This window comes from Centrocercus urophasianus, unplaced genomic scaffold, assembly GCF_019232065.1.
Source record: "Centrocercus urophasianus isolate 14NV4802_14NV808 unplaced genomic scaffold, USGS_Curo_1.0 seq_10, whole genome shotgun sequence".
Classification (NCBI taxonomy): Eukaryota; Metazoa; Chordata; class Aves; order Galliformes; family Phasianidae; genus Centrocercus; species Centrocercus urophasianus.
Window position 1 is genome coordinate 89,300,483 of NW_024884142.1, and position 27,718 is coordinate 89,328,200.

The 27,718-nt window shown below is 39.8% G+C and overlaps 1 protein-coding gene and 1 long non-coding RNA gene across 4 annotated transcripts in view; one reads left to right on the top strand and one right to left on the bottom strand.

Moving 5' to 3' along the window:
- Nucleotides 1-105: 105 nt before the first annotated feature.
- TMX4 (thioredoxin related transmembrane protein 4) lies at nt 106-26,331 on the bottom strand. The gene is made up of 8 exons (XM_042829935.1): nt 26,159-26,331; nt 17,693-17,808; nt 11,150-11,195; nt 9,914-10,042; nt 8,951-8,996; nt 6,998-7,099; nt 4,199-4,262; nt 106-2,698 (listed from the first exon to the last, which is right to left on the bottom strand). Exons 1-8 carry the CDS (start codon nt 26,329-26,331, stop codon nt 2,415-2,417), a joined length of 960 nt encoding a protein of 319 aa, XP_042685869.1. The 3' UTR covers nt 106-2,414.
- The window catches only part of LOC122166288, a 35,052-nt gene continuing 33,189 nt past the window's right edge, over nt 25,856-27,718 (top strand). Inside the window, exons 1-2 of one of the 3 annotated variants that reach the window (XR_006170760.1) lie at nt 25,856-25,940; nt 27,317-27,441. This is a non-coding gene — a long non-coding RNA (uncharacterized LOC122166288). Of the gene's footprint in view, nt 25,941-26,494; nt 27,442-27,718 lie in introns of those variants that run through there. The other 2 variants (XR_006170761.1, XR_006170759.1) reach the window with 2 other exon arrangements.

The following is a 27,718-nucleotide window of genomic DNA, read 5'->3' on the forward strand; positions in this document are numbered from 1 at the left end:
AACTCAAGGACACCATATTGGAATACAACACTCATGAGAACATCTTAGTCATATAAACATTCAGAAAGCCCAAATACCTAATCCTGAGCACACGCAAGACACAGCATCATTCAATACTTTTTTAATACTTCATATTCTCAGCAGTGTAAGACAAAGCCACTGGGAGGAATAAGGATGTTCTGAATTTTTCAAAGTTTGGAGCATCTTTAAACAGCCAGAGAGGAATTTAGATGACTGCCTCTACATTGTTAAAAAAGTAGAAGGAAACTGAATAAAGCGCAATACTTACGCATTCTGTCTGGCACATTACAAACATCACAATGCTCTACACAGCTCAAAATTCTCTTCAGTACAGAAAGGCATCACAGTCCTCAACCTACGCTGGATACACTTCTTCCATATTCCCCACTGTACAGCAGCTCTGGACCCATGACTGAAAGGATACATCCATTCTTGTCTTGCACAAGTCCATGGAACACCGGTCCCCGCTTGTCTCATTCTCATTTTAAATAATCAAAAAGGCAAATATGTCCTAGAAACTACAGAACTGTGCTCTGTGCTCTTACATGCACAGTTTTTCCCTCTACAGCAGCCACAAAAGCTTTAAGTTTTGCAAATACATGCTTAGTTTGAGCTTTTTATAAAAAAATTAAATACATCTCAACTGACATGGAGTCCTGCTGCCTGTGAGATTTACAGCTTCTTAATTACATGGAAGAATACACAGATAACACAAACCAACTGCTCTCATCATAGTGCAACTGTATTGCCTTCACATATGTGAAAGCATGTTTAGCTATCTCTACTATCGTAGAATGAGATTTAACTCAACTCAGCTCTCCATAAAAAAATCATATTTAATAGATGCAGAGTAATTTTATCTGTTACAGCTGAATAAAGAAAAATTTAAACTTTCTTCTATATGGTTCCAAGACACAATATGCAATAGTTAAGCTCAGCTTTCTTTGTAAAGTTGAGTGAATACGCTCTCTATGAGCATTAAAAATCAAATTTCAAGACAAATTGGCCCTAATAATATCAGTCTCAAAGGAAACTAGTATTTTGCACTTGCAACTTCTCTTCTAGTAAGAGAAATAATTTCATCTGATTACTCTTTATTCTAGATGAAATTCATGCACATTAGCAAGTTTTATGCAATATAAAAAAGTTAATCTTAAGATACATCTTATACACATGTGATCATATGTCAAATCAGGAACATTCACGATCTCACTGTAAATAGTCTTTACCTAAGAAGTCATTAACCAAGTCAACCAAGGGAGGAAAATACAAATCATTAATGAATTAGTTTGCCTAACATACCTGATGCTGTCTACATAGCAAAGCATTTCTTACTTTATACAGTTTGATACATATTTACTTTGACAAAAGTAGCAAAACCAAAAGCTTCTTGCTTTTCACCCTGCCCATCCCTTTTCCTAATGCGCTGAATCTAGTAACAAAGTAGAAAAGTGACAAAGGTGAACCCTTAAGTGCCCCCTCAAATAATATTACTACAGCAGTTTCAGCTCTGCCGAAACCATTCTGGGCTGGAAACAGCAGAACTGCACTGCAGGTGTCAAGCCAGCACTGGGAGGAAATACACAACTCAATGGCTGCCAAATGAGTACTTCTTGCTACAATCTCCAAAGAGTCATGCTTTGGCAGAAGTTTTCCCTGACCAAAATAATTTCTTTTAAAACTCTTAATTATAAAAGATATTTTTAGCATCTAGCTGTCATTCTCCATGGGGCCTGAAGCTTTTGATTACTCAAACTTCTTGGGTCAAAATAAACCCAAAACAGCTGACAAGCCTAAGCTGTGCAGCAAGCCTCTGAATTACCACAGCCTGAAAAATTTGGGGCTACAAAAACCAGGGCACAAAGCAAAGCACACTGCATGATACAATTTCAAAACAAACATTAAAAAAGATAGAAAGGTGCTTCAGTTGAAAGCAATAAGAATAAATCCTCTGTATACAATGTCTTTAAACAGAAGACTGGTAAGGTACCTTCTTCCACTGCTCTATCGCTGATCTGGTGCTTGTGTGCCTTTTGGAAAAAAATTAGCATTCAGACAGAATAGTCACTGGCCTGCCAAGCTACTTAAGAATTCAAAGTCTTTGCCTTATTTAGGTCAGTGCTGAGACTCCATCACACCCCCTTTTCCCTTAGAAGTCTTCAAAAACGTCATAACGCTCACTTTGATTGTCATGGCTGAAGTTATACAATACACAGCATTTATGCTTATAAAACAAATTCAGTGAATAATTACTAGTTTAAAAGAAAAAGAAAAGCCTGCTGAGAGAGCAGAGGTTTTCCGTAAACACAAGTGATAAATCAAGTGTAAGCTTCAGCTTCAGACCCAGGGTCTGATACTTCTTTGGTCCAAGTGTATAAAATTCGCCCCAGAAACTACAATCCATGATCAGCCACCTGACTTCGACGCTGCCTTACTGAGCTTTCAGTCTCTGAATCAGCTGAAGGCTGCTCATTCAAGTCTTCCATTTCTTCTTCTTCACCTGATTCTTTCCCAAGTGCCAAGTCCTCTTCAGAGTCATCAACACTTGAATTTGGAGCATCTTCTTCTGAGATATCTTTTACCTCTGCAGCCCCTTCCGCATCATCTGCAGAAAGCTCTGTGGCCTCCTCTGGCTCTTCTAACACTGCATTCTCTGCATTCTCCTTTGTAATTACTTCTAAACAAAAGAGTTCAATATGAAGTTAGACTGATATTCAGAACAATGTCTTTTGAAGATACACCATTAAATATGTAAAACACATCTGGTACATTACAATGTATTACAGCTCCAAAATATTCATGAACTTCGCTGAAAACTTTCGCATAGTACTATTTTTCCCCTTATTTTTCAATTCTTTCAAATAAACCTTCCATAGTCTTTCTCTTCCATGATCATTTGTTTTACTTGCAAATCAGCCAGAGCACCTTCAAACGGTTCCACCAAGTTACAAACTAAAGACAGGACAGGTTGCTTGGCTCCTCGAAAAGAGACCATTACTAAACAGATCAGTGAGAACGTGATACCGGTCAGCTCCGTCAGGTAACACTGCTGCTGGGTCAGTAAGCCAGCTGGATAGCAGACTGCAGCAGTACACTTTTTCTATCAATACAGTGATTCTGAAAAGAGTAATTTTGCATATTGAAGAATTCTAAATTTGTCTAAAGTCTTACTACAAGTGTCACAGGTGCATCATCTAACACAGCAAACACAGACGTACGTAGTTACAAAATAGACTTTCAATTACAGTTCATTTTTGACACCATTTGATAGCACAGCTGTGCCACAAGCAGTTCTAGAACTTCACAGACATACGATCTTGACAACAGGCTCTGTTTCGTGTGCAAGCTTTTGCCTCCCACTCCCTATGGAGCAGAATGCTGGTCAGAAGCCCTCCCAATGGGCATCAGCAAGATGTACCCTTCCTTTTTATTTGAAATAGATGCAACACCCCACACCACATATTATTTCCTCTAAGATTCATGAGTATCGTTAAAATTTCAGAGGGAAATTTAGTTTTACATATGGTGAGGGGTTTAAAAAAAGACATCTAATCAGCAGGAGGCTAAATTTCCTCATATAGCTCATACAGGGACCCTCAAAGACTCAATACTGTAACAAAGTCTGATGTATGGCTAATGATAAATTGCAGTGCAAGTTCCTCAACTGTCAGTTTATTTACTGCAGTATCTAGGTTTACTTGATTCTCCTTCCTTCTTTGCCCTTCTTTCCACAATACAGATAGAGAATTGTATAGATCTAGAATGTTCCTAAGACAATAGAGAGTAGAAAATAGGACATGGAAGTATCCTACCAAACCAAATCACTTTTATATTTAAGCAACAGATCTAGCAAAGATGCAGCTACACAAAATAATAAAACCCAGTATATTTATATAAGAAATAGTAATTTTGAAAGCCTCTAGCCACTTGTCAGTTCTGTAAGAAATAAATACTGCTGTTTGTTAGTAGTGTTGGATTTTTTTGTTGTTGTTTGCTTAACTTTCCTCTAAGTAAATGCTTTTATTAATATTTCAGACATACAAATTCTTGCCACTGGGTGATTACAGTGCACACGTGGATTTACTGGCTGAGATTTAAGTGCTTGACAACACACCACCCTCCCTCCTACAAGCATACATTTAAAACTACAGCATCCCACCCACTTAGGAGTTCTTACCAGATATTTCATTTCTGTAATTTGACTTTGATGGACAAAGGTAGTCTGAAATCAAAACCAGCATCTGGGTGGAGAAAAGAAGCCTTGGTTAACAAACACGTGTTTCATTCCAGCAGCCCCTACACTATTTTATTTGTACCTGATGCAAAAATATAATTAGCAAGCTGGTGATGAGAAGCAATAGTGTGACTTGGGATACATCGTTACTCATCTTCCACCACCTTATTACTGCACTGATTCTGAATTCATTTCTTTTTTCTACTTCAGAGACTTTCAATATACTTTCACTTCAGACCATCTTCACTGGCAGGAGCTCTTAAAAAGGGAACTTGACAAAAAAGATTAGTGTGCTATAATTTGAATAGCAAAGTATTCTTAACAGCATGCAATTTTAGTACTCAGAGGAGTGCTTTTCTGTAACTGGAAATGTGCAAAAACCTGCTGAACAGCAAGATGCTGCTCAGAGAACAAGCGCTAAATGATGGGCTTTACCACCATCACCGATATGATAATCCACTCAACAAGTCTGGATTTTTTCATTAGGCTAAAAAATGTCAATTGAATTTCACAAGATCTCAAGAACAACTTCAGAAAGAATACACAGTGCATATCCACCCCTGCCTGGATCTACACTGAGTGCTTAACACTTAGTTTATACAATACATGTTAACTGCTTTGGCTTTTAAAATGGAAAGTAACATTACTGTCTCATTCAACTTCAAGCTCAATGTGCAAGAAAATCAGCAGATTTCCCTTCTGAAAGTGTTACAGGAAACAAAGAATGCAGTGGTCAGAAAGTCCTGGACAAATAATGTCTCTACGTATTTTTTCTAGTCGTCTTCATAGCTATAGCGAGGAAATGCCTATCTTACTTTTCATCCTTTTAGATAAAATAAAATCGAGAAAGTTGCATTAACTGGCTCAAGGCAAGAGCTGCCTGAAGGCAGCTTAATTAAGAATCTGGGGGAAAAAGTACAAGCTCTGTATATGAACGAACATTGTTTTCCATTTCATAGCTTCTGCCTCCTACCTCCCTGAATTTATTCAGAATTGAAATGCTTAGCACCTTCAGAAGAGATGCTCAAGAACCAGTTAAAGATTTTTGCTGTATTTCGTACTCCAGAAATCTTCTTGGCCAAGATTTTCTGTTCTTTGGCACGTTATGCAGTTCTGACCCACTGCCTCCCCAGTATACAAAAAGTACTTTAATCCTTCACATTCGATTCTGTCTTACGATTTTGTTAGATCAGTGCTTTGATTGTTTTCCACAGCAGACTAAGGAAGATCTTTCTCTCATCACCATACATTAAGAATAGCACAAAGGAAATAAAAGAAACAAATGATGCAGTGTTGGAACTACATTTCAATCACAAAAGGTGTTAGAAGAGGTTGCAATATTAAGTGTACATTTTTTTCAACTTTTTTCAGTTTGGGAGTTGGGTCATTGTTTGTTTGGTTTATTTTACAGTATGGGCTTTTCTTTTGTGGAGTGGAGGCTTTTCTTGTGCTTTTGTTTGGGTTTTAGGTAAATAGAAAAACAATTTAAAAAATTCAACACAGCCATTTGCTTCTAGTTGCCTTGATTTGTGTTCTTTTCTTTGATAAAGTAGAATCTAGAAAGATGCAGCTGTTTTAATCATACAGTTAAAAAACATACAAGTACTGCATATATTTAAAAAGTGTTTTTGCCTAAACATATGCACCTGCATTGAAAGAACAGTTTATAAGTGTTCATTACACAACTTCTCTTTATTTCATCAGAATTTGGACTGAAGGGCAGAGATCCAAGTACCCAAAACAACTGCACTGAACAGCAATTTAGCAGCTAGTTAAGAACCCTTAGGCTCACCCCCGGTTTGCCAGTTGCAGGGTTTGCACCAAACCACTGATTTGTACAAAACTCTTGTTCCCAGCTATATCTCCTTTTCCAGCTCACTTTCTCATTTAATGTTGAGATTAGAGAGTCACAGTGCTCAAGTATTACAAAAGAAAGTCATTTCAAACACACAGGTAAAGCAACTTTGAGTGTTTTCCCCACTAAGGGAACCCCCAGGGTTCAGGACACAGCTCTGAACTTTAACATAAAGCTTTCTTTAAATAACCTTCCCAGTGTTTTGAAGATTCATATATCAGTGCATTCGTTCTGCTAATAAGACGTCCACTGATTAAGACTTAAAGCAGAAGATCACAGAAGAGAATGTAGTCTGCTTACTGAAGAGTGATCTGTAACCACAACATCACTTACCCTATTTTGAAGTCACTAAATTAAAACCCCCTAAGTCTTCAAAGCCTTTCAGATTTTTGTCCTTTCATTTTGAGTAACAATACAGCAGCATACTTGTGTTGCTAACTCTCACAAATAGACTCCTATTTCAGCTAACAAAAAAATCCCTCTATAAAAGCCCGACTTAAGGAGTCAGAGACTTTACATTGTCATTCTGACCACACACATGCAATCCTGAGGTCTTTAGCATGAAAGAACAACTTAAGTCATTGGTTTGGTATACAGACTAAGCAGATATAAACTTAAGCATAAGTTTCATAAATAAGCCAAATTATCTGAGTGAACAGCCCTAATCTTTACCTGAAGTAGGCAGCAAAACTAGCAGGGCAATCAGCAGTACTAAATACTTCAGGATTTTAGTTGTATACCAACTGAAAAGCAATTTAGGACCAGGTACTGCATTATAACTTAAAGCACAGTTTTTGGTCCCACTGCCCTTCCCCAACCCCACCCCCCTTCCGAGTTACAACAGACTAAGATTTCTATGTAACTAAGAAAGCAATACATTTCCTTACCAAACCCAGGATCAGGCCAATCAGTAAGGTGGCCAAGATGAAGATTGCGTAAGAAATCCAAACATGAATTCCAAGAGTGTCCGTGAGGTAGCTATGAATTTGCTGGAAATGAGAAGGTACTTATTAACTTCATACCAAACACTGCATGCAATTTATTCTGCTGAAACCATTACATAAATCAGCATCTAATTAAGACCCTACACAACAGTATTTATGTATACACACCAAGCTTTTTGCACACAAACCCCAGCCCTTCTTTAAAAAAAAAGTCTAGTAGGACAGTTAAGCACACAATTAAGTCTCCCTTTTGTTCTACTGAATTTTCATGTTAATTTTACTGCAGATAGGCACATGGAGTCGTACTACAGGTACATGTAGGAGATATATTCAGAGCATAGAGTAATGTATTATAGCATTCTCGGGTTCTCTATTTTCTGGAAGTACTTAAGTGAGATTAACAGGTCAGATGTACCTGTGGCATAAACCTGTACACGTGACTGTCAGAGAACACCAACGAAGGCATTTTAAACAAAGGTACTTCAGAAGTTAAACATTTCGAAACCAAAAAAGCATCGATGTCAGATTCAAAGCAGGTGTTATCTTATATCCACTTCCCAAGCCCATTGCCAAGCAAAAGACTCCATACAGAGCTTTATCCTCATAATTACACCTGGGAAGCAGAGTGGTGGACACTGTTGCAAGGATCAAAACACACTTCATCTTGGGAATTAATTTGCTAAGTAAAATAGAGCAATTTCTCTCTTACTGAAACTCTCTAGCTCTTAAGAGCCATCTATTCTACACAGATACAAAGTAAATAGTTTCTTTTTTTTTTTTTTTTTGTTTTTAAAAGAGAAAAATCAGACCGCAACATGAAGATTTCTTTGAAATTGAACTGTTATACAAACTTACATATTCATCTGCTTGAACTAAGCACCATATCAAACCGAACAGTCCAATAGGAAGTCAATTATAACATCATATCTGTTCCAAGAGTACATCCATTAGGAAACAAACCACAAACATTTACAGAACCTTCAATATTCCAAAGTCCAAAATTCATCTCTCTCTTCTCCTTAATACAAGAGCAACCAATATTTACTAAAGCTATGCAAGGACAGCACAGAAAAATGAGTAAGGAAATGGACAGCTGAAATATCCATCTGAGTATAAAGCAAATCAGACAAAGTTCCTTGTCAGAATATTTAATCTTTCAGGAAGGAAACTAGGCAAGGACAACATTACACAAAAGAGGAAAAAACAGAAGGCTATAAAAAGTTATTGTTATCCAATGAAAGAAAGAATTAGAAGATAGCTTGCCCAGGAAACCTAACGGAAAGTTTTATTTGATCCTGAGATAAACGCTTACTGGAAGTGTTGCAAATTCTACATGAACTCCCTACTACACTTATTTTTTGTACCAGATATTACAACAGCAAGACTTTTGCTCCAGATAGTCTTTCAATCTCAGCCACACTTGATGACGGTGAGAAAGAGCATGTTTCCTGGCCAAAATTGGAAAGATCTGAAAATCTTCAGTATTTGTGTACTGCAGGGAAAAACATCTTACAAATGAAGCACCTCAAAATAAGTGTCATAAGTTCAAAACATACTCCAGTGTAAATTGTTTCTCTCTTGATCATTTTTCTACTGTCCAAGCTTTTCTTTTTTTAATGTGAATCTTGTTGGTAGTTTGAAATACAGATGCAGAGTGAACATTTTCAGTATTGATGATAACCTTTATACTCTAACTGCCACTTTTTGGCACAGGGCCTGTTGGCACTGCAAAACTTCTAGCACAAAGATACTACACATCCACTACATTTTAAGCATAAGGAAAATTTCAGTCTCATAAAATGATACAAGAAACATCCAACTACATTTTGACTTCTAAACAGAATATTATTTTAAGCACGTAGGTGGTATGGAATATATTACCACATAGTTACTTACCCTGATGCACCCAGAGAGATGAAATAGTCCTGCCATACCATGCATCCTGAAACACAATGAAAAGGGAAGAAAAGGTTCTAGGACAAATAGGAGTTAAGATACATGAAAAACTGCCCACAAGCCAGAAAAAATATTCTTCCTATGGACTTCTGATAACTATCAGAAGGAAATGAACGCAAATCATGTTTTCCCTATATTATTATTCATTTAAGTTGGCTCAGTACAAAGCACTGAAACAATGATTTGAGACAGCATTCAAATTTAATCACAAAAAAGCTCCCACAGTTCAGCTTTGAGCATCTTTTCCCCACTCAGCAGCATGCAGCTCTGTAGCTCCTCACCCTATTACTAAACATTGTATACCCACTGGATTTTTCATTTGAGTTTATAGATAACAGTTTTAGTCAAAATGAAATGCAGTGCAGTCATACCTCTGTTCCACCTTTTACAACATGCAAGCAGTCCATGCGATTTCAAAGGCAATCCCAGCAATACCAGATACTAACCCCAGCAATAACAGACACTGTGTAAGCACTATGCTGTCTCCTACTCTAAAGAAAGACACAAGACTTCCTTTCAAACAAATACATAAGAAAAGGTTACAGCTAAATGCTTCTGCCACAAGCAGCCGGAAATCAGGTAATCGTTCGTATAAACATGCATTTGATTTCAGTACTTTGGAGATAGAACTGGCACTTACGTAGTGCTCAGTGGCTGTACTTTTTTCCTCCTTTAACACATTTTCAGAGATATACAAACAAACCTCAGCAGGCATGAACAAAATCAAACACACAAAAAAACTTCACTTGAAGGTGAGAAGCTGCAAAAGGAGGCTGTTGATACAGACTGCTTCTGCAAAGCCTACACATCTAGGGAATAAAGGCTTTTTGTCTTTCAGCTGTCAACATCGCACCCTTAATGAATACTGAGCTATAACATCTGTTAATAAAAACAAAGTATTACATTATAGAAGATGGAGACTTCCATCCTGCTACAGGCTCCACAGCTTCCCATTTTTTCTCTAGAATGTAACTTTGAAGATCTTCCAACGTCCGTGAGCCTCGGTATCTGCGAAATACTCCATCATTTGCACTGAAAATCATAAATACACGTTGACAAACATCGCTTTAGCTCTATGGCAAAAATACAATCTATTCCTATGCTCCCTCCCTCCACCCCCCAAAAAAAACCAACAAAATCTACATACAGTGATTTGACTTGTCCAGGAAGCTCAACACCTACATATTTTCAGTGTTTCAAAACTTATCTGATAGATAGTTGCAGTTTTTCCACCAGAATTAGTTTCTGCTGTCTATTGAAATTGCTATCATATTCACTCTAAGATGAATACAAAACATATGAAGAAACAAACCAATTTTTACACACTTATCAGAATTAAAAAATTCTATCTATCAATACATATGGAAAATATGTACATGTACGGCTCAGGATCATGATTTAAAGGGCTCACTATTTATAAGATGTAATCCTTTACTGAAGAGACACAAAAACCAGCTTTTGTGTTTTGTTTCCATCAGTATTCGTTGCAACGGGATTTATTAAAGCCACATAAGTTAAAGAAATCCCCCAATGAGGACTCTGTTAATGTAATTAAAGCTATAAACAACAAATGGAAGTGAAACTGAAAAACAATACTCTTTCATTGACACCTATATTTCAGCATTACAGTGTAAAACGAGGCCAGAGGGACACAACTGCAACGTAGTGGCACCAAGTCATCAGATTAAGAATTCAGTAGTAACAGAAGCAGTACTACATGATTAATAAAAAATTTCTGTACTATTTTACATGAAGCCTAGGCTGTCAATTATTCAAATGAGAAACTGAAAGTGATGCACTTCTGTAAGGTCAAGTGTTTCTCTTACAGATAATCAGGTTTCTAGATGGCAATAAATGCCAACTGGCATCAGTTCTTGTAAGTTATTAAACAATGCTTTCAGACTGAAAAAGCATCACTTATTTAGGTATAAAATTGTTTGCAAGAAAAACCTTCCACTGTAAGTTAACAACACATTTGATATTCTGTAAATGCACTGCGATAATGAGAAGTGTTCTTTAAAAAAACCTCAAAAAAATTATGTAATCCAGTCAGCCATTACATCTCCCATACAATTGTACAAACGGGACAGAAAAGAGACCATGCATTGAAACAGACATTTTTTTCAGTATGATACTTACTGGTAAATTGTAGGAAGTGTTGTGATAAAGAAACGACCACTCAATCCTACAAATGAAGAGAAAACATAAACAGTTGTGTAAAACTGAAAATTCCCCAGCATTCTGACTCACCTATAAACACCTACAGATCTGTATTTGCACACTAGAAAGCTGACTGCATAGCTTTTACCACTGCTTTCTAAAAACAAGTTTACAGTTTAATCTTCAGAACTGCTACAAACTAACAAATAATAAATACTGTTGCCAAATCAAGTAAAATATTTACCTCAAGGAATGTTTGCTACAAGATTTCTCTTCATGAAATTCACTAATGACTATGTGCACGCTGTTTTTGACCAGACAGACCAGCAATGCAACCTTCCAATCAAAAGGAAAAAGAGTCACAAAAAAAAAAAAAAAATGCACTTCTATTTCAGGATCCCAAGCGCTTATGTCTGTGTACAGCCTCATCCAGATGACCACTAGAAAATTGAGCCACTAATGATTGTAACAATGACTACAGTGCCTTTCTAACTCTGGCCTGGATTTTATTTCATGCTCCAGTTGATTTTAAATGATTTAGAGCTGTGCATTTAAGACTGCCTGTACTTAAGTCATTAAATAAAGTAATCTCATTTGCTTGTTTGTTTCTTCAAAACAACCCTCGTATGCTGCACAACCTTCACAATTTGTGCTGGTATCCGTAGGAGGACAATTTATCTCACAAACACAACTGTAGCAAGACAATATTTTGGGTATTTCTAGGTTCTTATCCCTCCTTCCCATATGTTATTCCTGCATAGGTAAATACAAGTGCTATGCTAACATACTGATAATAAAGCTTGGGATGTTTCAACATTCCGTTCCGTAAAATATGTTTGGCCATGAGAGTAAATTTTCATATCATTCAGAAGGGTGGCTCATAACAGCATTTTGGGCAAACATAAGGCATGGAAGCACAGACAAAGAGAGGTTGAAGCAGGGATCCATAGGGCTGGCTGGAAGTAATACCCACACTGAAAGCAGGCATTGCACTAATTTACAAGTTAACAGTCACAATGTAACACAACTTGGAGGACAAATTCTCCAAATGATCAAAACGATTCCCTGAATCACCAAAAATCAGCTGTGAGGGGAAAAAGTTTGGAGTTCTCTGACCTTGTGTTCAGTAATGCTACAGAGTTATAGGTGCAAGTGCACCCAGCATCACCGCAGCGTTTGGTACACCAATGGAAATCTCCCAGTCTATAGACTCATTGCAAGAGTCAGCTGTGAAACAAAGCTCCCAAACATCTGGTAAGCAGGCTTTCTGTAATGCACAACTAAGGACAGTTGTCAAGTGAAGACACCAGCTGCTCTCTGCTTCCAAGACTGACGAGTGTGGGAGCCACGTGACACTACCGCTGCCTGACAACTAGGAAAGGCCACAAGATGGAGGAAGAACTTGCCTAAAAAACTGTAATACTCATAACTACCAACTTAAAGACTGCAGAGCAAGAAATAAGATATACTGATGCCATCTATTTAAAAAAAAAAAAAAAAAAAAAAAAAAAAAAACAGACTTCAATGGTTATCAATCCATAGGTAAACAGTTTAACTTTCTTTAGTAAGGGCTGAATACCTTCAGCCATTCATACAAAGTTACATTGTAAGGCAGACATGACAAATCACTTCTGTAACTTCTCCTTTTGTAAAGTTCTGAACTATCTTCTAAGGATCTGAGTCATTAATTAGCTTCCTACACCAGGAAGTTGGCAATGGAAAGGTATTTCAGCAAGAATACCTGCCTATAGAAACAAAGGGGAACCAGACTGAACTAATTCAGGTATTTTAAAATTTCATTACTAATTATTCTTTCACTGTAAACCCCTCTATAGAACAGGAAAAAAAAAAAAAAAAAATTAAAATCAAACCAAGCACAAGCTTCTTTAATGTTCCAAGAGAGAAAGGCATCTTCACCTCAATTTTTCAGCACTCATCTTTTATTGCTGTGGGGGGCAGGATGGTGGGAAATCTTATAAAACAGTTTCAAGCCCTGGCAGCAGAAGGAAAGATAAAATAAACAAAAATGCAAGCATAAGAGTAGAATTAGTCAAGCAGAAAGCAGAGCAGCACAAGAAAAACCGAAGCAGAAAGCTATGAAGACCTTAACAAGCTTAAGAGCAGAGAAAGTTAAGGGAATACTGAAAAACTCTGATATTCTAATGAGGACTATCCAGGCAAATGAAATAGTTAGCTTAAATCCCTCTTATCTGTAACCTATCCCTGAGCAAGTACCAATGGTCTCACAATGAGCAATGAAGTAAATAAACCAAAGTCTGTCGCCAAAATGTACTGAAGCATCCTAAAACTTCACTTGGAAGATTTTTTTGCATATTTAATACACCTCCTTAAAGTCAGCTTCAGCGAGCTAAGAACACACTGCAAATTGTTTTGGCACATGCCTAATACAAACTTTAACTGGCTAATAGTTTTAACTGGAAATAAAGTTAAGCATGTACTTACAAATCTAAAACCAACATATGCCATCATGTTGTCAGCAGAAAAATAGGAACAGGAAAAAAAAACCTAACAGCTTTGGTATTCACCACTCTCAAAAAAATACAGAGGATACAGAAGCTATCTGAAAAATACCACTGCTTTCAACAAGCAAGTATTCCAAGAAGATCAGGTATGGAATGGTAGTGTCCGATCTGCCCCTCTGATTAATATCCTTTATTGACAGTTCTGGCTGGCAGTGATGAGATCACTGACAGCAGGCTGAGGACATATATAAAAAATGATTTTAGGGGACCGGGGATGGTAGCTCATGGAGCAGGCATACAAGTAGTATTTGTCTGTGCTCCTACAGTAGCAGGGAAGGACACTGAGACGACCAGAAAAACCCACCCTATAAACACACAGCTGAGAGGCTAGCGCAAACGCAAAAATTTGGGGTTCTTTGATCATGGGGCAGTCTACTCAGCAACTGGCATCAGGTCTGCCACTGGGTATCACCTGTCTCAAACAGGGAAACAGATCCTTGCCCAGGAGCTTGTGGGACTTGTAGAAAGGGCTTTAAACTAGATATGAAGGGGGAAAGAGATAAAACCAAGCCCACTAGAGATGAGCCTGGGGGAGCAGTAATGGGATTAGAGGTGAAGTAAGGGGCTCAGCTGAAGTGCATCTACACCAATGCATGCACATGCAGCACGGACAGCAAACAAGAAGAGTTGGAAGCCATTGTATGGCAGGCAAGTGATGACCTAGTTGCCATTACGGAAACATGGTGGGACCACTCCCATGACTGGAGTGCTGCAATGGCTGGCTACAGACTCTTCAGGAAGGATAGAGAAGAAAGGATGGGTGGCAGCATGGCTCTCTATATTAGAGAGTGCATTGATGTTACTGAGCTTGTGTCTGGGGATGATAAGGTTGAATTCCTATGGGTAAAGATCAGGGGAAGGGAGACATCCTGGTGGGCACATGTTATAGACCGCAGAACCAGGATGAAGAGACAAATGAGGAGTTCTACAGGCAGCTGGCAGAAGCTGTGTGATCGCCAGCCCTTGCCCTCATGGGGGACTTCAACTTCCGCAACATATGCTGGAAAATACAACACAGTGCAGAAGAAGCAGTCTAGGAGGTTTATGGAGTGTATAGAGGATAACTTTCTCACAGCTGGTGAGAGAGCCAATGAGAGCTGCCTTGCTAGAGACCTGAGAAGGTCTGGTGGAGATGTGGAGGTTGGGTGTTGTCTTGGACAGAACAATCATGAAATGGTAGAGTTTTCGATTCTTGGTGGAGTCAGGAGGGGGAGCAGCAAAACTGCTACCTTGGATTTCTGGAGGGCAGATTCTGAATTGCTCAGAAGACTATTAGGGGAAGTCCCCCGGGATCCAGTGTTAGAGAGTAAAGGGGTCCAAGATGGCTGGTCGCTCTTTAAGAAGGAAGTCTTAAAGGCACAGGAGTTCACTGTCCCCTTAAGCCACAAAACGAGCCGGTGGGGAAGAAGACCGGCGTGGATGAATAGGGAGCTATTCTTGAGGCTCCAGGAGAAAAACAGAATTGACCTCCCGTGCAAGAAGGAACAGGCAACTCAGAAAGAGTACAGAGAAGTTGTTAAGACGCATAGAGAGAAAATCAGAAAGGCAAAAGCCCAGCTTGAACTCAACCTGGCCGCTGGGGTAAAAAGGAACAGGAAACTCTTCTACGAATTCAGCAACAGTAAGAAGAGACTAAGGAGAATCTCCATTCTTTACTGGATGAGGCTGGGAATGTGACCACTGAAGATACGGAAAAGGGAGATGTTCTGAATGCCTTCTTTACATCTGTCTTTAAAGGTCAGACCAGTTATCCTAAGGGTACTCCACGCCCTGACCTGGTAGTCTTGATGGTGGGGGCAGACTAAACCCACACACGGCTCAGGAGGACACAGTCAGACATCTATTACTCCAACTGGACTGTCACAAGTCCATCGGGCCACATGAGATTCACCCAAGAGTGCTGAGGGAACTGGCAGAGGTGACAGCCGTGCCACTTTCCATCATTTATCAGTGCTCCTTAATGACTGATGAGGTCCCTGAAGACTGGACGCTTGCCAGCATGACTCCCATCTACAAAAAGGGTCGTAAGGAGGACCTGTGTACAGGCCTGCTAGCCTGACTTCAGTGCCAGGGAAGCTTATGGAGCAGATTGTCTTGAGGGAGATCACATGGCACATGTGGGACAACTGGGGGATCAGGCCTAACCAGCATGGGTTCACAAAGGGCAGGTCCTGCTTGACCAACCTGATCTCCTTCTATGATGTTCTGACCCGGGCTGGGTGTTAGGAAATACTACTTTTCTGAAAGAGTGCTCAGCACTGGAATGGGCTGCCCAGGGAGGCGGTGGAGTCACCGACCATGGAGGTGTTCAAAGAACATTTGGACATTGTGTTGAGGGACATGGTTCAATGAGAACCATTGGTAATGGGTGGATGGTTGGACTGGATGATCTTGAAGGTCTTTTCCAACCTTGGTGATTCTGTGATACGGAAAATCCAAAACATCTTGTTTTAAGAGGAGTGGTGATAAATGTTGAGATTGAGAACTTAAAGGCACTACAGAGAACTCTGAAATCCAGAAGCACGTCCATTATTTGTTCTTAAAATACCAAGTGTTTCAATAGAAGTGACAAGGGAGGACTAAGTACTTTGAGATCGGTACGTCAAGTGACCGAAACATGTTGTAAATCCATTAAGCATTGCTTCTTCCTGTAGCAACTGTAATTAAGCGCCATGAATGGTTACTTTGCCCTTCAGAGTTCTGAAATGTTATTTTACGCAAATCTACAGACACCTAGTGTTTTTTCCCTTACTTTACGTATTTCCAACTACTTTCTCTGGGCAAGTGAAAAACAGGAGATTGGGCACTTAAGCACAAGAACTAAAAGAAAGACTGAAGCACAAGACTACAGTAAAAATACCTCAGTTACTTCAGAAAGGCTCCAAAGGAACTTGCATACCTCCAAAACATCATCACCACAAAGAGGTCAAATCTGTAATAAATCTTTGCTTTCTAATTTGAGTATCTACAGCCTTCATACTCTGTGCTGAATGGGCTATTGCAGGTATATTAGGCACACGCTGGCACGAATGCATCATTTTTGCCAATTCTTTGACTCACAGAAATCAAACACCTTCGGAGAACAAGACTCTGAGCACTACTAGAAATTCAAATATTTGAGGAACTTCTAGTTAAAAGTCACACCTAAGACCTTTAGTACTTTGCATCACTCAAAAGTCAGATAAATTCAGACCCAAAGAAAACTTCAAATACACAGTCCCTCCAGTTCACACCATAAGCATTCAATTCTGTACTGGGAAGACTAATGTCTTCAAATCCCAAATATTTTATTGTCAAAGTCTCACTTTAGGAGTGCAATTCTAAGTTGATCACAGTGAAATGTCATAATCAAGACAGAAATCCCAAAACTTGAGTAACACCTAAGCAAAGAACCTCCAATTGGGAGACAATTAGAAGATGGGATTATAATGGATCCTCACTCACAGTCTTAACTCCAGAGTAAGCACTACTTTATGTGAAGAAGCAGAAATAGGCTACAAATTTTATTTATGTAAAAATTGCTTCTGTTCAAACTCACCTTTATTGAACTGTTATTAATTTTTATGCACACTATAGGCAAGCCTAACACCAAGAGGTCGGTGTGTCGGAACACAGTTTACACATTCAAAACTCTGAAAAGAATCACCAAAGCAGGAACAAGTAAGATTGTATTTATGCTTCTGTGGACTGGTAGGAAGTTGCTTTTGTAAGCATTCGCATACATGCATCAAGACAGGAAAAAACAAGGCTGCACTTTAAAAGCACTAATACAATTAAACAAGACAAACAAACAGCATCATAAAGCAAATCACTAAAAGCTTATTAAAGCCAGCTCGCACTGTGGTGGTGGTACTACGCTCTGAAGCACAGGAGGCAACAGAACTGTTAACCCATAACCCATGTACTCTAATAAAATAAAGCACATTCAGATACTGATACTTAATTACTTTTATTTTAAAAAATTGTCTACATACTGTACCTGGCTCTTGAGTGACATCCACCTTCCCCACAGTGATATCCATCTGCTCACTTTCTTTTGCAAAACTCTCCCATATCAATTCAATCTGTTGACAAGCTGGACACCAAGGAGCATAGCTAAAGAAGGCAGGGGAAAAAAGGTTAAAATATTTTTATCTCTTCATACATGCGCATTCAAATTAGTTCACCATATAGAGAAAATACAAACAGATCAATCACAGGAAAAAATGCAGTTTTTCATAATCAAGTCTATTGAATAAGATAATCAAGTGGTTTTGCATCAAACTACCCTCGTTTTAATGTCATTAAAACAAACAGTATTTCTCAAACTTGAGGAAATTTATATCTAGAACCATCACCAGACATTGTTTATTCTATTTACATAGCAAAATAAATTTATATTCATTTATAAATAAATTTATATTAAAACCAGGCTGCCCTCTGAAATGGTATCATTCAATTCAGCATTTTGTATTGATTTCCCACACCTCTGTACTGCTAGAAATTACACTGGCCTCAGCCTGCTACTCAATACATTAGAGCATGCCCTTTTCAACAGCGCTCTTCAGAGATTTAAAGGAAGTTCACATTAAATGTCTACTGTTCGCACTGTTTTGCTTTTCCTTAGGATTACTTTCAGCAAGACAAGAACACATTTTAAGAGTTGAGTTTTCTACACTATTCGAGCATTAAAACCATTCAAATCAAGTTTGACATTCTGACTGATATTATCAATATGGAGACAGAATGGCTGATTTGAAAGTCCAAGTCACAAAACATTTACGTTTTGATAGAACCCCATTTGCCAACTTTATGTATTTTGTCTTAACAAGACTGACAAAGCCTGTGTCAAGCTTCCACAGCTTGCAATGCTTGGTTACATATTCCTATTAGGCAAATATACTTGCTACGCCTAGTTTTTCTGCGAGCTACAGCTCATAGAATGGGAGCCAGAATGTATATATGCACAATATTTCAAAAGGTAAGACATCAAAGTCAGTTGGCTAGAGACACTATTTGTCACAGTACTCAATACACACAGCCACATTTCTCATCCACTCTTAACAGAAAGAGGAAATCTCTTCATGGGCTGAGTCCAATATCTGTAATAGCCCACATATCCACAGTATTCTGACTGCCTCACCCCTTTGGTCTGACTGCCAGTACTGCTGTCCAGTGCACACAGAAGCACTTCTCGCTGCCTGGTGGTTTTCTAATCAGGAATGCTTAATCTCAAGCCAAAAACGTTTCACATAAACAAAAAAAAAAAAAAAAAAAAAAAAAACCAAAACCAAACCAAAACAAAAAGCCCTGAAACAATTTCTCATGGAAGAGATAGAATCAAATTTCCTGAGTAATTAGTAGGTTTAAAAACCTTTAAAAAAAAAAAAAAATTGTTTTGGAAATGAAATCTTGTAATTTTGATGTTAAAACAACAGTAGTTAAAATCAGAAGTTTCTATTACAGTAAAATACAATGTACATTTTTAAGTATTAAAGCTAATATTGTGGGTTTTGTGAACAGCATTTTTTTTATGAGAACATCTGAAAAAAGTACATAAATCTAATTGTGCCAAGAAACAGCTTGTCAATATTGTTTAAAAGGATGCTGGAAAAAAAAAATCTCAACACAGAGCTGCTGCCCTGTGGAGAGCTTTTATTAATAGTTTGACAGATACTGTACTTTAGAAACAGACTACATTTTATTACAATAGTTTGAGTGACAGGTAAGAAACCACACGTCAGATAACGCTACCGATGCTGCTCTAAAATTAAAGACAGAAGTTTGAATGTTTTTTAAATCCAGCTTCTCTGGATGAGTCAAATTCATCTATTAATCTTCAGCCTGCTTAAGGTGTACCTGAAATACATACTTTCGTATATGTATATATAAGAAGTCATATACACACACACACTATAGAGAAAGAGAGAGCAGTAGGAAAGCAGATCCATGTGTGTGTGCTAACTAGTCTTTATTATAGTCTATCAATTCAAACGACACAAAAACAGGTCATTTACAAAAGCAAATGCAACCTGAACCTCTTCAGGTACACTCCACAAACAGACAAGGAAACCATTAGCACTTCTGTACAAGCGGTGTTTGGGCTGCTGCTCCTCAAGCTCTCCCTCCTGCACCAGTGGGTATGTTTAACTCTTAACATGTTGTTTGCACCGTGTCCCATGGCCGTACCAGTGTTCTAAGAAAATAGCACTCGGGTCTTCTCTACTTAAATTGAAGCCTATTGGAATTACAGCCAAGACCCGGACAGTTGATTGACAAAAGAAAGTTTCCCATAGGTTGGTGCATATTGAAAAGTGATTTAAAAGAAATCTGATTCAATACCTCCTATTTATAAATTACACATTGTCAAGTTTGTTATCACAAGCATGTACATACCCGTGATACCTCATCTACGGCCTTACTTGGCCTCTTACACAGCACAGAGCTTTACAGTTTAAATATCCTCATCCATCACCTCACTGCTGTAAATAAGGCAAATGCCTATCTAATGGTCTGAGTCATTGCAACAGATATAAGTTGATTAAAATCACTGTTTCAAAGACAGCCAGGTGTCTTCCCATCCCAACCTCTTACAGGATTAGAATTTTTCTACAGAGGGAATAAGAATGTCTGGAAGCAGAATGTTAAGCTCTTTAAGTCAAGACAAGCAAAATCTATTTCCATCTCTATGAACAGCTGGATTAGCTCATGCTTGCAGTGATTTGTTCATTACACAGGCACATAAGAACAAGTCTTGGCTTTCAAACATCAGCAACTGCATTGATGGCTGCAATAAAATACAACTTGAGGTAAAATCTGTTTGAATAAGCATGCCATTCAGTCATATCACTGGAGGCAATTAGTAAACACAGAAAGATTCGACCTAGATTTCCTGATTCACAACGTAGCAGGCCACAGCACTGATCATTTCCATTCTTAACTGTTTGGCTAGGGAATTGACCAATTCACTCATCTTCAGACAAACTGTTATTCACTATTGCCTGTTATTCACTATTGCCTGTTTAGTATCATCGTTAGTGACTATGGACACTGAACAGAAGCAACCATGAATACTGTTCTTCACTTTGCTGTGTTGGCAGTTTCAGGTCGCTGTGAATAAAGGTAAAACAGCTTGCAACAACCGAGGAGAATTTCAAGAGAAAAAAACAGCAAAGCAGTGAAGATGGAGATCTCCTGTTCATTCTAGCTTCTCCCCACTCCAAAACATACAACTTATCTCTCTCTTCTATGAAAGGCATCGTTTAAAATAAACCATGCTATCAGTCTGATTTCAGATCAGAAGTACTATAAAAATCAGAGGCGCAATTGTTGAGACAGCTCCTCATAGAAAGGTACCAGCAACAATAGACAAGATATTTTTATTGTGTCAACTAGTTTTCTCACTTGCCTAACAAATTCTGAACACTAAAACAAGCTAATGTTTAGAAAAAGTAAAGACTTTGTAACATTGAAACACAAGAATTTAATAAGTGCTCAGCCCTCCACATCAGTCATAAAACCATACAACTGACTGACAATACAGATGTCCAGTAAGAAAATACTGTAAAACAATAAAGCACAGTTGAAAGCAGAGGTCCAAGCTTCTCCCAAACCTTCAACAGGTGAGTAAAGCAGATGGCTAATTAGTCCCATGGCAAGACTTCATTTAAAATAATTGAAGCTTAAGCACCCTAAAAGCATGTAGAACAGTAGTTCTCAGACCTTCTCCATTCAAGCACTCACCCAAAAAAGATCACTAAGATCTGTTTTTAAGCTAAGGAGTACTACAAAGTTACTACAAAGTAAAACTGCTATACCTGAGATTGCTTTCTCCTTTGAACCAGGTTTCCACAGCCTTCACACATGAAAATCCTATCATGAAATGCTGCAGCCCAAGACATCCTTCCTCACTAGAGTCTAACAGAAAAAAAAGAACAAGTGAGGAAGGAAGCTACTCAACTATGCCATAAGTCAAGCAGTCGCTGTTTCCTCAAGAGACTAATGGGAGCACACTAGCTGCAAGTGAGCAAGAGGAAAGAACTCTGGTAGGAATTGCAGACTGCCAAGAATCAGTGTGAGCTGGGAAAGAGGACAAGCAGCACAACTACTGTTCTTCTCAGTGACACACATTTTTCCCCTTCAAATTACACACAGAAACATGCCAAAGGCTTAATGAATATAGAAGCAACATATTTAGGCTAGCTATTCCTCCTTCACATCTTCAACTGCTCTCCTTTATATTCTGTGCACTCTCCCCATCTCCATTATTTCGAACTGTTAATATACGGTATTATGTTTTATCATTGACAACTCTAATTGAAATCATTGCATCATTCATCTTCTTATCTGCAGCAAGGGCTACTAAGTAGTACACAGAATTTCCTATCCTCAGAGTCCCAGAACAGATGCTTCACAACAGTTAAGTAAGCCTGCAAATTGCTAAAACCCTAGCAAACATTCTTGCAGAATTCATTACATCTGAGAGGAGCCAAATAACTCAACTTCTTTCTACAAACCTATTTCTGTGGACCAACAGTATTTTTTAAAGGTATTGGTGTGCTAGGTTTGAACTTGGATAGGAGCTCACAAAAGCTTAAGAGATTATTTTAGAGACACAAGCAGGATATCTAGACCATTTAATGCAGCCCAAACCAAGGGCTAAGCAGAAGCCAGGCACTGCTGTTGTCTGACCAGAATGGCAGTGCACTAAGATGCTGTTCTGGGGACTTCATTTCAGAGCTAGAAAGCTAGCTCCCATTTTGCTGTATTTCCCTCAGCCACCTGACACGCACATCTCTTTCAGTAATATCCAAATCAAGGGAAAAGCAACTGCTGACCATTGTGGGCTAATACACACTAAGCCAATGAAATCAGGTTCCCTAGAAGAACGTTTGAAGTGCCACCCACCACTCATTCTACAGACTAATGAAGTGCACTTTAACCTTTCAAGAACAAGATGGGAAGCAAGGCCACATATATTGGAATTATTCAGCTTTCTACTTTCAAGAACAAGAGAACTGTAAGAGTGCCATGTGCAATCCAGATGAAAAAAACAAATGTTCCATTCACAAGGTTTTACTTTATTTTTCAAAAGGACAGAGCATTCATCTTGAAAACAGAATGCCTAACAACCCCTGAAAAATGGATGCAAAATCTTCAATATTTCAGCAAACTAAGTTCCATCATTCGGTACAGTTTTGTCCTTCTGACAATAGTAAAGCATCTGCTACCAAGGATATTTCAGATTCACATTTTATCAGTTTCTGTTCAGCCACTGTGTGGCAAAGACAACGTTCAGTTATTGAACAAGAATTCACAGATCATTTGGTTGCTTCCTCTCAACTCAGTCAAGGTCCGCAGAAGCTGCACAACCAAACAGAAGCTCTAGCATTTGGGTTTTGTTTGTTTTTACTATTAGGACAAAGAGAAGTCTAGAAAGACAGAAGATGAGACCATACTCTTACAAGCGACGAAGTTCCCCAATCTTACTGAGTTCTGAATCTAGGTGAATTGTTGAATAATTTATTGAATTCTAAAGTTTTATTGAGTCTTTTGAGCAGTTTAAAAGCATTAAACCATGCAAACGGCAACACATTCAGCTAGACTTACAGCACGCTCATTTGGAAGTGTAGCTTCCATAGGACAACTGGGCACTGACCCCTTGTAGTAACTTCACCTACTAAGCAGTATAACAATATCTAACTATAAACAACAAGGAAATAAATAACAGGCCTATGCTGTATGCTATATAAGCTAGATTTGAAAACATGATTTATTGCTTACTTCTTACTACTATGATTATTACTCCCCAAAGCCTTGGCGAGAATTAAAACTGACAACTGTAACATCCATTTTCAGGATCACGTAGCATTATTACATCACTGAAGGGAACCAAAATATTTTACATCCTGTGTGGGAACTGAAGTAGAGATTTTCTCAGTGGCAAACACATGAAGTGCTGTAGGATCAACAGGAGTTACTTTATAATCAGAAGCATAAAGACTACTAACATTTATCTGCTTCAAGAAGAAGAGGAAGTTAAATTAAAATCAATCAAGTGTGGAATGAGCTATGTTCACAAATGCGAAATGCACCAGCCTGTAACACACACAAGGACAGAGACCAGGAATTAGCATTCCATTTCCCCAACAGACACAACATTAAAAATAAAGACAAAAAGCTCCTCACACTAGCCAAACATTATCATGCAGCTGCAAACTAGAAGTAATGAAGCTTTTTGCAACAGTTTATTCCAGCATCATACTTTCATCATTTCAGCAAAGGTCTGCATGCTGTGATAGTAACAGCAAGCAAGAAGTATCCGTAAAAGACATTGTAACACAAAGTTATCCAGAACATTATCATCCAAATGCAGCAGCGCTTCTAGGGCCTGCCGTTTTATCAGCTACAAATAACTGATTATTTATAAGTAGTCAGTCAAGTACACACACTTCAGCTAGGAGGGATGAAGGAAGAAGAATCCTATTACTCCTACGAATCCTGCATACAAGTTATTTCTGGCTTACGTCTCTCCATTTGTACAACCAGGAACAAATAAAAATAGTGGCAGCACATGGTAGTTAGCCTACACTACTTTCATAAATGAAAAAAAAAAACAAAAAAAAACAAAAAAACTTCTTTCCTGACAGCTTTTGCATTAAAAAAAAGTAAATAAAGTAGCAGCAGGTTCTCTAACTGAATGAAGTTTGATGAACAGCGCTGCAGCCTTGCCAACAGACCCATGCAGTGCAGAAGTAAGTCAGCAAAGTGCAGAACTCCTGTCTACACCACCAGCTCTAAGCTACATAAAAATCAGCAGCAGGCAAATCTGCTGATATGAGAACAGCTGTAAGAATCACAAGAAACTGATTCTGAATCTCAAACTTCATTCAGAAACAGCAGCATTAAGTTAGCATCCTCATAAGATGCAAAGAATCCTTCTCAGAAGTAGAAGCATTAGAAGTGTGCCAAAGAAAGTAGCATGGAGGACCAAGTTCCTTTCCCACATGAAGCACAGTCCACAAAAAAAAACCTAACGGTAATTTACTTCACTTGAAATGCTGCTCCATTGCCTAAAGACACACAAAGCAATCTAAACTGCTCATCATCCCAACCACTTCTGATTTCAGTCAGTTCCTGTCTTCTTCCTTGCATGCACCAGTAGTTACTCAAACACTTTCTCAGAAATACAAGAAAGCGCTGAATCACCTTAAGTAGTTTATGTCCTCCCTAAGATTCACTGAGCTGTGTATTAAGTTCATAGTGTGTGTTCACAGTTCATAAATGTGGCAAGTTCATAGAACTCCCACTAGGGCCTGAATGTCAGAACACGATAAACAAATATTGGATCAAAAAATAAAAATAAGATGACTCAAAACCAAACCAGCAATCCCCTGTCCCCTGCTGCCACAGTGGGTATCCCTGGGCCTCTGAGCAGCCATTTCAGGATCACCTCCATCCATTCATTGATATTGTGAGGTCTCCAGTGAGATCCAGAGCATCACAGCCCGCGGAGGAGTGACAGTCCCTCTCCCTCTAAAAAGATCAGAATAATTCAAATTCAATATTGAAGAAGAATAAAACTTTGAGCAGCTGGAGAAGCATTTATGAAGGAGCACAAGTTCAGATGTTGGTGGGCCAGATCCTCTTTCACTACTCAGTCTGTTCAAAACTGTTAAAACACCTCCACAGAGGAGTAAATAGCACACACACCACAATAAAGCCCACTCCATATCTGCACAACACACAGCTACCACACATATACACAGCTTAAACTGTTTCTTCCTTTTTTCCCTTCTAAATGCAAACAGGCGAACTCCCCTCCAAGCACAAGACACCATGTGCCCTTCAGCAAGTTTTACACCACCAGGGAAGTCAGGACACCACTGAAGTCATCCAGCAGCACTCCAAGCCCTGCCCACAACTAGCGAACCTCTACAGCTGTCAAAAAGATAAAGCATCGGCAGCACTGAAAAATTAACGAAGCATAACGCACAACCCTTAAAGAGTAAGAACACTAGAGCCACAGCACACCGCGTTATTTACGTAACATCACTCCTGCTAAGCCCTGCCTGCCCGATTCAGCCCTCCTAGCTCACGCGAATCTCAGTGAAGGCCCGCCCCACACGAGCAGCCCGACGCGCGCTGCCTAACGTCGCACCCGTGCGGGACCAGACTCGGAGGAAAGGCCCCTTCAGTAGCCCCCAAAGGCCGGCGCACAGCGCGCCCGCCAGCTCGAGGCTACCAAGGTGACTTCGCAGCGGGCGCGGGAGGCGCGGCGAGGCAGGAGGAGCCCCCAGGCCCGCCCCCAGGCCGCGGCAGCCCGCAGGCGGTCAGAGGCCTCCACGGCTCCGCGCCGGGCAGCACAGAGCCGAGACGAGGCCAGACCCCACAGCCGCTCCGAAAGGCTGAGCCCCCCCCATGCCACACCACCCCAACCCCAGGCGGGCGAGTGGCCGTTACTCACAACTCCACCATCCACTGGCCCTGCAGCACCAGGCTCCAGTTGGAGCCGCTCAGCACCCGCATACGGCTCCGCGGCTCGCCGGGGCTGCCCGCGGGCGACGAGGAGAAGACCGAGGCGGCGAGAGGGCCGAGCGCGGCCGCCAAAAGTAGGGCCGTGCCGCCGCTGGCCGCCATGTTGCCCCCGCCCGGCCCAGGAAGTGAAAGGAGGTGGCGGCCCCCGCCCAACTGCCGCCGCGGGGGCGGGGCCGCCGCGGGAGCGCGAAGGGCGCGCGGCGTGGCCGTTGGTCGTGTGGAGGCGGCTGTTGTGGCGGCGCGCGCTGCTGTTCCTGAAGGAAAGCCGCCTCGTCACGAGCTCCGGCCTTGCCCGCGCGAATGCTCCGCTGTACTCGAGCGGGTTTATGAACGTTTGTTGTGTCGAGGGCACCCATAATGGGGTGCCGTCTTCAGGTACTCACTGTTCTTTATAGACTAAACCGAGGTTCCTATTGGCCCCGCTCATTTAGCTCGCCCCGGGTGGTAGCCTTCCCCTGGAGTGTAACAGCTCCACTCCTCCTAACAGCCAGCTAACTCAGTCTGCTAAATTGACCGGAATAAAGCTGAGGAGGTCATTCTAAACGTTTGATCTCCCTTCCTGCCAGATACGGATTGCAGGATTTCCTAAAATCTTTGCTGATGCCTTGGCTTGTGAGGAACTCTCTGAGAGGTTCTCCAGAAGTTAATCAGCTATGTTGAGAAAACATATACATACGTCAGTTAGTGTGGTTAGTTTAACCTGCTTGAGGAAATGCTTGGACTTAATACCTCTAACTGCTAGTCTAACAAGGCCCTTACACGTTGTTCTTCTCCATGGGAATCAAACCTTCTCCTTGATCAAACCATTCCGTAGAGCCTGGATATAGGTCTGGCCTTTGCTGAAGCTGAAGTGAACTCAGCATTAGCATCCAAATGCAGAAGCGTAAGACAGCCCATGATCAGAAAGAAGCAGTAGTGCACTTTCACAGACCTCACAAAACTGACCGTGCAGGGAGACAGACCCACCCGTAGCACTGCACACACTATGAAGAAGTGAATTGAGAGCAGTTTTCCTCGTTTGCTACTGCACAAGGGTAGGACACATCTCCCAGTGACTCACTGGTGACTTACATTCTCTTTTCACTAGGTTTTCAAAAAGTACCCGCTGTAACCAAAGAAGATTTTTTGTTGATAGCTTCCCAGCATTGTTGAGATCCCTGCCTCTGAGCTGTGAGCTTCCTGCCACTGGGATTAATGCCAGCTGAGAATGAAGTAAGAGTCTCATGTGACACATATTTTCTGCTCTTTCCTATGCAATACACAGAGCCTGAACTCTCTCTATATTCCATTTTTTTCCCCTAATCATTTAGTTATTTTTGTGGTTTGTAAAAGAAAACATCATAATTTATCAGTGCCCTTTCTACTTGAATAAGTAGATTGAATATTGAATGTGGCATTTTAGCAATATTTAGACCTGGAAATATTTGGACCTGAATTATGCAGTAAAGAGAAAAAAAAATACAACAGTGGAAATTATTTGAGAAGACAT